Source organism: Drosophila guanche, unplaced genomic scaffold (assembly GCF_900245975.1).
Source record: "Drosophila guanche unplaced genomic scaffold, DGUA_6, whole genome shotgun sequence".
Taxonomy (NCBI): domain Eukaryota; kingdom Metazoa; phylum Arthropoda; class Insecta; order Diptera; family Drosophilidae; genus Drosophila; species Drosophila guanche.
This window is the reverse complement of record NW_022995744.1, coordinates 4,387,368-4,401,191: the sequence shown is the minus strand read 5'-3', so window position 1 is coordinate 4,401,191 and position 13,824 is coordinate 4,387,368. Positions and strand designations below refer to the sequence as shown.

At 37.1% G+C, this 13,824-nt stretch overlaps 1 protein-coding gene across 33 annotated transcripts in view; it reads left to right on the top strand.

Moving 5' to 3' along the window:
• The window catches only part of LOC117579365 (poly(rC)-binding protein 3), an 81,921-nt gene extending 76,380 nt beyond the window's left edge, over window positions 1-5,541 (top strand). For 26 of the 33 annotated variants that reach the window (XM_034265203.1, XM_034265205.1, XM_034265212.1 and 23 more), the window contains one exon: window positions 969-2,531. In XM_034265203.1, the coding sequence (XP_034121094.1) occupies window positions 969-1,596 (628 nt within the window). In that variant the 3' untranslated portion in view covers window positions 1,597-2,531. Of the gene's footprint in view, window positions 1-968; window positions 2,532-3,875 lie in introns of those variants that run through there. The other 7 variants (XM_034265227.1, XM_034265229.1, XM_034265228.1 and 4 more) reach the window with 1 other exon arrangement.
• The last annotated feature ends 8,283 nt before the right edge of the window (window positions 5,542-13,824 follow it).

Here is a 13,824-nt window from a genome sequence, read left to right as displayed (position 1 = left end):
AAAGGTTAGCATAACCATAGCTTAAGCCACAACACACATGTCGTAGTCTATAAGTCGTAAGCCCTGCGAAGCCTCATGTCCAGCACTTGCCACCCTAGATCATAGATCTCCACCGAACTCTAGCATAACGATTTGTATAACAAACTGTATAACTGATACTCGTACAATATATATATAGTATAACCAACCAAACAACACACACAAAAAACCATGTATAATATAACAGTTCAGCAGGCCCCCAGCCAGAGCCAGAGCCAGAGCCAGAGCCGAGGAGGAGGATGATCAAGGTCGAAATGTGATGAGGCCCAGCCAGCAACTCAGCATCAGCTCGAATCAATCTACGCATCGCAGCACACGCTTTTTACACAACAGAAAAAAAGACAAATAAAAAGATACATGCTCTCTCGTTCTCGTAATGCTGGACCGACCTGATCCAATTGGTACTTCAAACTGCAGTTCAACTCCAAAATTATCCTCCAAAAACCTCTCTCCCCCCTCAAAAATCAAAAACCGAACCGTCAATCCCCCAACCACAGTTCATCCTCCAAAACCTCAAAAATACCAACTCTTTCGGTCCAAGTCTCCCACTTAAAAAAAAACCATACTTATGTTCTTCTAATCCTACCATCCAAAATTTGAACGCCGCTCTCCTACCAAAACCAAAAACACCCCCAACTCAAAAAAAAGCTTAAAAAACAGCGCTCTTTTTCTCTCTCCGTAAACTCCGAACCGTTCCTCCACACAAAACCTCCTTAACCTTTTGCATAAACACAAAAAAAAAGAAAGAAAAAAGATTTAAAAAAAAACCAACTCAATTCCACAAAATCGAAAAAAGAAAAAGAAAAAATAAACCAATTGTTTTGAAAATACCTCTCACCCAAAAACCAAAACAAATACCAACAATATCCCAATTTGTTCCTTTCTTTCTCTCTCTCTTTCTATCTACCTTAACCGAACCTCATCCACAGCGTTGAGCTGCAGAAGGCCAATCTCCTGGAGCAGGCCCAGGCCCAGCAGAACGGCGGAGCGGCTGCAGTGGGGGGTGCTGGAGCTGTACCCGGAGCTGTGACCTCCGTCGGCACATCCGCCGCGGCCACCAACGGAGCCCTGACCACAGTGGCCCTCGCCGCAGGAGCAGCAGCGGCAGCAGCAGCAGGAGCTGCAGGAGCAGGTGGAGGCAGCAACGGTAGCCCCACAGGCGCCGCCAATGGCAGCAACAGCTCGATCAGCAGCAATGGCAGCGTCTCCGCCTCATATGCCAGCGTCAATGGCAGCCAGAGCAGCACCGGAACCCCGAATGGCACCGCTGCCGGGATCAATCCGGTGGCTGCTGCTGCTGCACTCAACAGTCCCCTTGCCTCGGCCCTGCAGCTGCTGACCAAGCCAGGAGCCCTGAGCGCTCTGTCCAACCTCAGCGCCCTCGATCTGCTCAGCCTCACCTCGCTGGGAAACGACAACGGGGGCTCGCCGGGCGGACCGCCAGTGCAGACGACCGGCGTGAATCGCGGCAAGGGACACTACGCGCGGTTCCGGCAGCATCAGGCCGAGACCGGGGTCGAGTCGGAGAAGCAGCGCAACAAATTTAATCCGTACTAGGAGCAGGCGGATGCCTGCCCCGAGGTGCCGCCAGATCAGGCCTGGATAGGGATCGGAGGGGAGAGGCCGATCAACGATTGATAGTCGCTTAGTTTTGTAGGATTTTTGCATGATTGCATGATGCATAGCGTTGCGAAAGCTTTAGGGTTTAGGTTCTTGAACAAGAAGAAACGAAAAACAAACAAATGTATAAATTCGCTTTAGTTATTCGTACCCATTGATAGGGTACACCCCCATTCGTATTCATATTCGCATTCGTATTCGTATTCGAAGTTTCAAGACAATTTTTCCATATAGTTGAAGCCACAGTATCCGAGTAGTTGATAGACTTATGCAATATTTATCAATGTTTTCGAAACACTTAACTAAACAAAGGATAGAAACGCCAGCTAGGGCAGCTAAATAGTATCTATTTATCGTACATCTTATTAATCGATCGAAAAGGAGAGGAAAGCAAGCACTTGAACAATATTACGCGAATCGAATATATAGAAGGACGACAGAGTCATCATCTGTGTGTGGCCCGGCCCAATCAAGATTTACTGACCAAGTGACCAAGGACCCTAGTTGACCCTTTGTATGGGGAGTTATAGATTTTCACAACCTCCCCCAAAAACCTTTTTATAGATCCAAACTAATATATACGAGTACATATATACATACAACATACTAATATCGTACATTATAGAATTTGCCAAATTTTAGCGCATCTCAAGTAGAGTTCTTCGCAGCATATACTTATAATTAGTACCGAGTAGATCACATTAGTCGGAGTCTATATCGAATATCGATAGAGAGAGCAGGAGAAACGAGAATATAGTTTAGCCACCACAACCTTTTCCCCAAAGCCATTCATTGTAACATATAACACACGCTCCAATATCTTATAATCCATTTTACTCTTTTTAGCTATTAAGCACAATGTATTTTCACCCAAAAACCAATTCCCTATACCTATGTATACTCCTATAACCTATCCATGCATACCTATACTTATATCTAGATTGTAAGCATAAAGACCCCAAAAGCCATTTGTCAAGAAGCAGCAGCCGAAAGCATATGAAAAATGAAGTGAACTCAAAATGAAATGAAAAGAACCTTCTATAAGAAGTCAACAAAACAAAAAAATTCCAATTCGTTGAGCCACCGCCCTCCGGTGTCAAATCTCGGCACGGGGGGTGTGGATGCCAACGACCTTTATGGACCAATTCGCTCTAATTGACACAATCCACGCAATGAGCGTACAAAAACCAAACTATTTGAATAGAGAACAAATCACACAGAGAGAACAGAGAAGAGCCAGCAGAGAAGAATTGAGTTGAAGATAAAGATAAAGATAAAGATGATGGTGAAATGAGGAGAAGAAAAACGTTATTATGTATTAGACTTGAAGTCTTCAATGTTTTACCCCACTATTTTTATTCTGCCCCCCCCCCCCTGATTTATTATGTATTTATGCGATTGTTATTATTTGTAAACACAAAAAACTGTTTTTGAATTTGGTCGAAACTGATGTTGAAAAGTATTTGGAAATTGAAATTTCTCTACCCTTAATGTACACGACATAACTGTAGTTTGTAAGCGTAAACCATTAATTGTATGATTTTCATATGAATATTATTATTATTATTGTTTCTATTATTACTACTATTACTAGTAGATGTAAGACACAAAGGACACACCATATGTAACACCTTAAGCTAAGCGGGCTTACGATTTTATAACCAAATTACATATATAAAGCAAAACATAATTATACATATACATCATACTTCATACATACATACATACATACAATCCCCTACTTACATACATATATGAAATATTTAAACAGAGTTTGTTCAGAGACACTGGAACACGAACAGGAAACGAACACGAAAACAACCTCTTATATTTGAATGTAATAATAGTAATTCTTGACTTCTACTACGAAAACATATGCATACAAAACATACATACATACATAGACACACAGCTCTATAGCTGCTACATATATAGAAAGCTTTACCTGTAGCTCCTCCTCCTCGCAATGCAGGGAGATCAACCAGAAAGAGAGCAGCCCCAGTAAACTCTATTTATATGCAAAAAGAAAACAATGATGGAAAATACATGAGTTTGTAATAAAGTGAAAAATGAATACTAAAACTATATATAACTACTGTACGTGTCCGTCCAGAGGGGGGTTCTTCTCAGATAGAATATGGTGGCAGGTGGAAGTGCCTCTAACTTGAATTTCGTTGAATTAAAGTCTTACTAATGCATCTCTTTGTGCGTTCTAGGATATCAATGGAGACTGCTGGTGTGCCCATACCCGGATATCACTATATTGCGCCCAGTGCAATTGTTAAAACACCCATTCACTAAGTGAAACAAACAACAAGAACCACAGCAAACCAACCAACCAACCAACCAACCAACCAACAATCAACCCAGCAATCAAGCAGCAACAACAACAACAACACAAACAGCCGCAAGCAAACCCATTGGAAATCGCAGGAGGAGGACGTAGAGGAGCAGCAGCCGCAATCGAAAAGGAAACGTCAAATCTTAAATCATAAGCAATATATCAAGAAAGAATCAGAAAAAACAAAAGAACAGTTCTCACATAAATACACTCACACACTTACACCCTCACCCACACCCACACCCACAGACGGACCACACTCATAGGAAGACCGACCCATACATACGCGTTATATTTATTCATTGATTCTTATTAATTATGATATTTTTGATTAAGTTTTAAATGCAAAGGCAAATCAAACACAAGAACTTTTATGTTGAACCGTTTTCAAACGGGGAAGCGCCCCCCTCACCAACCTTGGTTTGGGCGACGACCCCGCACAAGTAAGAACAGAACAGCAATTAATTCTAAGCTTAGTCAAAATGAAGACAAAATAAACTAAAAACAACAACAAAAAAAAAACAAGAAAAATCAAGAATACAAAATAAAATAATTAACCACAATGCATACAAAAAGCATACAACAAATACAAGAAGAAAGCAAATGTAAGAAAGTAAAGTAAAGAAAGGCAAAGCAAAGTAAGGAAGGCAACAATTTCGAATGCAGTTAATTTTAAGCCATTTACAAGTAATTGTGCATTAGCATGACCAAAAAACGGGACAGCAAACAAGCGGAAACACAAGAGAGAGAGACACACACACACAGTGAGAGAGAAAGAAGAGAGAGAGAGAGAGAGAGATTTAAGCATAAAGTGAAGGGATAGGAAAGGAAAGAGACAAGCAGACCAACAAACAATCGACTTGAAAGACACAAAAAAAAAGATGATTCAGATTGAATAGGCATTATATGTATGTATGTTTTATACGCTACAATTGAGCAGCAGCGATGCGTTTGTTAGTTGTGTTTGTGTTTGTTCAGATGTGTATACATACATATGCATATGAATTATATATAGAGACGGCGATATATTGATACGATAATTCATTATTTTATTATTTCTATTATGGTAATTGTTATCGAAATTGTATTTGTGATTTTTGAATATGTTTAGACTGATGTGCAAAATTGATTCTGTTTATTGATTACGACTAAAACTACACTTTAATGATTATGGACTAATTAACTAGGTTTCACACCCCCACCCATCCCATCCTCTCTTTTTCGTTCCGTTCCGTTCCGTTCCGTTCTATCTATATATCTATCTATCAATCTATCTATGTATATCCCATATTCGAAATTAGTTTGAAAAAATGCGAACTAGCCAAGGCTGGGATCTCTGAAATTGGAGATACCCAGACCTTCTCTCGTACGAGTCTGTATCCAAAATTGTTATGGTTTCTTTCGTTCGGTTTCTAGTGAAAATGCTTAATGCTAATACCATATTTACAAGACCTACAACTTAGCGAAAAAGAACAATTCGAATTACAATAATAACTTTTAAGCACTTTTGCGGCGATTAAAAAGACTTTTTTCTGGAGCGCGGAAAAAACGAGCAATGGATTTACATATTATATATTACAATTATGCTTAAATTAAAGTATAATTTTAATTTATTAGCTGTTAAATTTATACGCAAAACAAAACTAAAAAACAACAACCACAAAACAAAGGCAAAAGCAAAAGCAAAAGCAAAAGCAAATGCAAATTCAAAAGCGATTGCAAAACAACAAAACAAAACATAAAAAAAAAATAAACTGATTTTCAATGTTAAAATTACAAAATTAAACTAATTTTATTCGAATTTAGTTAATAGGCTGGGCAGTGAAAACCAAAAGATCATCAAGACACACATGTGTGGTAACTAATTTTAAGCCACCCCACATTTAGTTACTTGTACTAACCCACACATAGCATACTACACCCACATCCACACACTTAAACATACACAAACATAAGAGATTAAGTGACAAAGGTGTCAAAAGCGGCAGGTGAAAGCGATAAATCGAGCGAATCAGTTTGCGCAATGGCAAAATGTGTCAAATTTTATTCTACAAATTAATTATTTAGTAAGAGAAATTAACAAAGCATAAAAGAAAACATATCCACTGCAAAGAAAACCAATTTAACCGCAACATAATTATATTAACCAGCAAACAGAAACAAATACTCAATCAAACAATGCATACATATAGAGGCAAACATATCCCAGATCAACAATCTATATACACACCACACCCATTTGATTTCCCTCTAACACCCCAGTAAATATGTATATCTTATATCAAGAACTATATTTTGACTTGAGGAATTGATTAGAAAGTGATTTCCCTTGTCAACACACTCTAAATTTGTATCCTTTTCTTTAAGTTTTTTCCACTCACAGACCCAAAAGAGAAAAACAAAAGAGGATAACTTATGAGAAAAACTTGATTACAGGAAATTGTTAATAGCATAAAGAGTATTAAATATAAAACCATGCCACTTGTAAACAATAATGGGGCAAAGCAAGTCCTCCAACTGCTGACTCCCCTCCGCGAAGATTATAAACCACTCGACGATCAGAAATGGAGCAACAAGCAGGCGGGCGATAGACAGACGATATCAAGCGAAACAGTTTCGTGATTTTAGTGACAAATATATTTCGCTGAGGACAAACAATTTGAAGCAATCATTTTTGAAACCAAAACACTTCGGTTCCCCAAACGGAAACGGTGCCGATTGGAATGGAACTGGGTGAGAAGTGCATGGAGTGAAGAGAAAGAGAAACGGAAACGGAAATGCGAAATCAGAACAGAAGCCGTATATCTATATATAAATAAATTATATATCTATATATAAATATACATAAATTAAATATATTATTATTATGTACACTTGTATTTAATTGTATTTGAAATATTTAGTAAATTTTTTGCGCAAGTTACAAAGAAAAAAAAATAAGAAAAACACTAAAAAAAAAAGAAAGAAGGAAAACGAGAGCTATGGGCTACAGAAGTACAGAAGGGTAAACAGCGGGTAACTGGGATTATTTGTACGATATGATAATAACGAAAGGGATAATTAAATAATGTGTATGTGTGTGTATAAGAGAAATAGCTCAAACTGATTTCACAAACATTTTTACTAATATGCGTGTAATTAATGTAATTATTAACGACATTTTGTTGACAACTTGTAAATTTGCAAAGGAAAAATACGTGTAAGAAAAGCAATTTTAATGGTGCCTTAAAAACCAAACCAAGCAAATTTCTTCTTGCCTGCCTTGCCTGCCCCCCCTCAGAGCGAACCCAGTGGCACACAATACACACCACTGTGCCTGCCACTGGGCGGCATGTGAGTGTTCTACTTTACTCCATTCTCCTACTCTTCACGAACACTTCTCGACATGTGCTCGATTGATCTTATCTGATCTGGTCGGATCGGATTCAATTGAATTGGACAAGATGAGAGAGCACACAGTTATTGTATAATAAATTTAGTTATAAATGCGCTACCTATTCCGACACAAGAAGAACTTATCCCTTTTAGCGACACACGGTGACCCACGATTGCTCAAAGCTGTCCGAGTGTGTGTTCCCGTTTCGTTACACTTCAAATTGAATTTGAATTAGAATCTGTATTTGTATTTGAATTTGAATTTGAACTTGAATTTGAACTTGAATTTGATTACTTAGCTGCAGTACGCGTATTGGATGCCTACCTACACTGAGACCCAGAAGTATATCAACAATTAGCCATACAACAAGCAAAACCACAACCAACATATTACTATACTTATATACGCATACAGCAATCCAACACACACATATAAATGTTTCTCTCGGTGTAATTACAAATCACTTGAATGTATTTGCTCACATTTTTACAATATGTACATGTCGAAGAACTCTACACAATAAGCAACAAAAGTAAAAGCATTTAAGGCACTTGAAACGATCGATGGACTGATCGATCTATCGATGGAACCGTTGGTTGGATGCAAGATCATTGTTAAGGCAACTGCAACTGTAGGAAAAGATTATGGGAAAAAGTATATGTAGAAGAAAACCACAACAACAACAACAAAAACAAACAAAATCATATTTATATAAATATATAAAGTAAAAATGAAACTAATTCTTAAGGTATTTTAGATATTCTTATTTAATATCCAGAAAACAAGACAAGAAATTATACGAGAAGAGTTTTAATTTAGAAGCAGAGCTAGGGAGAGAGAAATGGGAAGATCGGGTCTAAGTAATGCAAATATTAACTACATGTATGTATGTGTACATATATTGTAACTAACTAAATATCGGTGTTAGAAATTGTTAAGCAAACCAAAAAGTCAGCAAACTCGTGTAATCTGCGCAAGGCAAGACAGGATCAGAATACAGAGAACAGAGGAGGAGCAGGAGGAGTGAGTGATTTTATAAGGGTCCTTCCTCTGGACAGTGCAAACAATCCCCAGTAAACCCAGTATACTTACATATTCCCTTTTGTTGCCACATTATCTTGAAAGCCGTATACCCGGAAGGGCGGATGGAAATATAACTACGTGTATTCCAATTCATCAAAGCAATTGAAGAAATTGAGCAAAAATAGAACACCTAGGCAAGGCCAGGGCTCCACAAGGCCCGGCACTTGCCACTAGAAATATACGAAACATCTAAGGTTTCTCAGCATAACAAAACCAAAAGCAAAATACAAGATGAAGCAAGTATCGAGCATATTAACCTATTAACTATATAGAGCAATCACCTAAAACTTAACTACCACATACACACATGCATGTATACATATACATACAGAAACTACAACAGAAAACAGGGTCTCATAGTTCGGACAGACAATACCAATACTAGGTGTATGCATGTATCTCTGAGTATAATCGGGTATGAGGTATTCCAGTGGATGGACCGGATGGATATGAATATGAATATGAATATGAATATGGAATCGGCGCATTACATTTAATCGTAACTTTTATGTATATGTGTGTGTGTTTGTTTATGTGTATTAATCAAGTTGAAGATGATCTCTCAAAGCAAAAACAAACACCCAATGGGGAAAAAACTAAGGATATTTCCTGGTATGTATTCTACTTACACAAGTCACAAATGAAAATGATAATGAAATGTGTGTGGATATAATGTAGGAAGAATCTCTCTTACTCTCATCTTTGAAGAAGACGAAAAGAATGAATATGCAGCGTAAAATTGATAAAACTGAACAATTGGGATCAACTTATATTTTAAATATAAGATTAAATTGTAAAAACCAAAAACCAAAGCAAACATTTTAATTAAGTCCCGAAGTTTGTAGACGGCTACTTAACTCTAACACAACAACTAACAAAATACAAAAAAAAGAAAAACAAACCATGAAAACTGTGCCAAACAATGGGTAAAAGCAAAAGCTGATGGTAATTTCGAATGAAGAAGACTATGAAGGAGATTACCAAAAACAGCACAATGGAAAATGGCCAAAATCACAGCGCGTGAAGCACACAAAGTAAATTCTTTTTGCTTTTTTTGGGGGAACAACACATAGGAATTATACGAATTTCAATGGATTCACAGTTGACAGTTGACAGCTACTCACACAAGTATTTAAATGTTCACATTTACATTTGCTCAAGGCAAAGCACTTAAAGGAGCTTATTTAAACAATACTAAACAAACCAAAATACCAAAAAAAAAAAAAAAGATAAATACAAATAGAAATCAGTACTAAACCATATAGATGTGTGTAGGCAATGACTTATGTATCATTTCCGAAGAATAATAACTCAATTCAATCTGGCTGTATTCGCAGTTTAATTGCCAAAAGAGTGCCAAAACGATGCGATGCGCGCAAATTCAAGTCAAATTTGGATTTGAGAACAACACCCAAGCACCCACCCCATTTTCCCACAATGATTTTTATCGCAGAGTTCGTTGCAAGCTTTCAGGCAAATAGATTTGTATAGAATTCATGTAGCTACCATGTAGAACCAGCAGCGAAAATACTTATAATGATTTGAAGCACACAAAAATATCACTTTTCAAACTAGAATGCAATGAAGTGGCAACCTGTAGGTGTGCTATGGATATTTTATAACTAAAAAAGTATCTCCCGTTCATGTCTACTTTGTTGGTGCATTTTAGAGTGCAACGCGTTGCTTGCGCAAAGCTGCGGGTACCTTGCTAGAATTGGATTGCGATTGATGGCACCACAGAGGCACATAAGTAAGCGGAAAACAAATGAATGAATAATTGAGAAATGAAAATGAAAGAAAACCTAAGGAAAACTAAACATATTTACAAGTTGAAGAAAACTGCAAGGCAATCATATAACTAGAGCTTCAATAAATAACAAAAAACAAACAAACAAACACGACAAATGTCAGTCATAATAGTGAGAGAGGGGCTATGGCTATAAAAATACAAGTTGAAAATGCCTAGAAACGTTTTTGGATAAATATATATTTAAGCCATATTCACAAAATGAATCAAATGTATTTGCGTTATTATTGTGGTTAAAGTAAAGTAAAAGTAAAACAAAAACACACACAAAAACCAAAAAGGTGGAAAAGGACAAAACCAAAAGTTAGTGCCAATTTTTAGTGCAAATTTTTGCGTAATCGTTTTCATTTCAACGTTATAAAAAGTACACCAACCAAAAGTAAAACAAAAACATTAACAGTAACCAAATAAGCAAACAAACTGTTGGTTTCAGAACCACCAATTTTTGGGAAACTTTCAATATGGAAACGATGAGATCGTGAAAAGGCAAAGACAGAGTTTGGATATGGAGATGGAGATGGAGATGGAGACAGACAGATAGTACGAGTAGCACTCAGCACCGCTTAGTTATTGATGTGAAGCAAAGTGTGTAGTGTAGTGTAGAGGCTAGGTAAACCCACTTAAATGTATATCAGGCCAAGATCCACGATTATTTCGCACAGCAAAACAAACAGCAGATGAGCCCGAACAGGAACAGGAATCACAGGATGTTCAGAGATTGATGGTAGACTATGAAGGCAGCACTGAGAACAGGAACATTTAGATTGCATCCTACGAGTATCAATGGAAAAGAAACACTCTCACACTCACACACCCAAGACACACACACACACACACACACTAATGAAGCGACAGAGAGGTAGAAAGGCAAATGCAAATGCAAAAGTAAACGTAAAGTTAAGCCGTAAGTGAAATTAATCTTGTTTATCTGTGTACAACAATAATATTTAAATAATTCTTAAATGTGTATTACGACTCTATACAAAAAACATAAGGAACAAAAACTCAAAGATAAACCCCATTAAAATACACTACGAGTAGAAGTGAATAGAACGGACTGTCCAGGGCTGAGGCAGAGGCAGCTCCAATCGGGCTACACATAGACCACAGATCTCAGTCAGACAAAGGACAGCCCAATGGACGAGGCTCTTCATAAGTTACATAGATACATTATATCCAACCAATCAACCAACAAAACAACACAACATACACACTCACTCATAGCATATTGAACATTTATTGAACAAAAATCAGCATACAATAAGCAACACGAAAAGGTATTAAAGAATTCTTAAATAATGGCAAAATGTACAAGAAAACGAGTTGAGAGATAAACAAAGCAAATACTGAAATAAAACTCGAAAAGCAAACATTATTTACAACATATTTACAATTCTATATAAATTATATTTAAAAAAGTATTTACATATAAATGGAGGACAAACTCAATGTGTGTGTACGTGCGATCCAACATAGAGTGCAAAAGAATCCCCAAAAAACAGGACACGACTCAAGATCAGAACAGAACGAAGCAGACACTATCCACACCCAAACACAGGCATACGTAGGCATCGCATCCCTCGGGTATGACCCCGACACCCACACACACCCCGACACACACTGATACAAACATGTGCAATAACGACACACTCACACACACACACACACCCTCTCACACGCAAAGTTAAGTGCATTATAATTGAATTTATAGAATTAAATGAATCTATTAAGTGAAATCATTTAAACTGATTACTGATTATGGTTATTATTAACAGTGCATATGTATTTATTCACAACTCATATACACACCTATATATATAAATATACATCTATATATATATATATATATACAAGGCATATATCGCTAAAGAGTATTTTCGTTGATAAAAAAACCATGTAAGCAAATAAATTTAGTTGCCATATACCACACAACATCATCATCCATCATATCTCGAACATAAAAAGAAAAAAGAAACAGGAAAACGATGATGAAAGAAATACATCAAGAGAGAGTACACACGGAGAAAACACAAAACACTTTGCAGATTTACCCAACAAACAAAAGAGAAATGTAAAATTGAAGAATGGTTTTTGAAGGCTACATACATAAATGTGTTTGCGTTCTTTTGAATAAATGTTTTTTGAGTCGAATTTTTACTTCAAAAGCAAAACAAAACCAACAAAAAAAAAGGTCACATAAAAATAAATACAATTAATAGCAAAGAAAAACACACACACAGAAGAATAAACAGAAGCGTTTGGGATATATAGAGGTACCCTCTTACAGGGTATCTGTGTGAGAGTCATGAAAATTGCAGAAAATGGACAGTGTAGAAGCGAAGAAAAAAAAAAAAAAACAGAAAACCAAAACGAGAATTTAACACAATTTTTGAATTCATTAAATAAAGGTATGTGTTTAGATATATTCAAAAATAAAGGACGAACTGTTGTTTAAATTACGGATGGGAGATGGATACTGGATACTGGATACTCGTACAATGGAGAAGCATTTCCCTTTTCAGCTGGTTGTTGGCCTCGTTTTAGGCAGAGCCTCTCTGATGTATTCATTAAATTAATAAACAATTCACAATTCAGCCAGTGAAGGTCCACAAAAGCATAACAATGACAATGTCATAAAACACCGATAATAATCATAATGAGCATACGACACGTTGTCACTGTGTTTCGATTTAATCAAAGCAAACACATGCTGCCGAAAAAGCCACCGCACTTCATTCATAAAATTCCAACAAATTAGCCATGTATAATCTACAAACAAAGTGAAACAGAGTAAACAAATTTAGTATCAGTTTTGTCAGGCAACGCTTTGCTAGCTGTTAATTGCCTCCGATAAGTGGAACCTGTGAGCCAAAACGGAATTTCGCTTAATTGTATTTTGACAGCCTAACACACCTGACTAGGAAACCCCGAGTACTGCCGTTACGTTTATAAGCCGCAGCACGATCTGGAAAAAAAAAACCCATTTAAAATCTCATGCAAAACCAATATTGTGTCTCTCTGTTTCAGTGTTTTAGCATAGCAATTAGATCTCAGAAAGCAGTTAAAGTTATTATTTATGTGGTTTCTCCCGACATGTACTAAGTTTACTGAATTCTAACCGGTTTGGGCTCAGCACATTCGATTGGGGAACACTCGATTTAAGTTGGTGAGAAAAAAAAATACCCTTTTTTCTGGAAAACAGTTGCATTAATTCAAAATTACTTACCCCTGGTCATGATTATGATAATGAATGGATACCAATATACATAGATTGCGATAGTCGTGCGACAAGTTCGTTCGCCTGACTGCTTGGCTCTCAGCCAAAGTGATCTACATTTATTCAGCAGGTCTGGCAAAAGAATTGGCATTAAATAAGAATTATGGAACTATCACGTTGGCGACACGTGACCAGTGGAAATGTTTCCAATAGTTGACCCACTCAGCCAGTAGAGGAAAATCAGAATGTTGAGAGGAAGTTGGCTGGAAGACCGCTTCTTTTGGACTTTGTCTACCCGTCACCCTATACAAAACTCCACTCCGGTAATCCACTTTCACCGC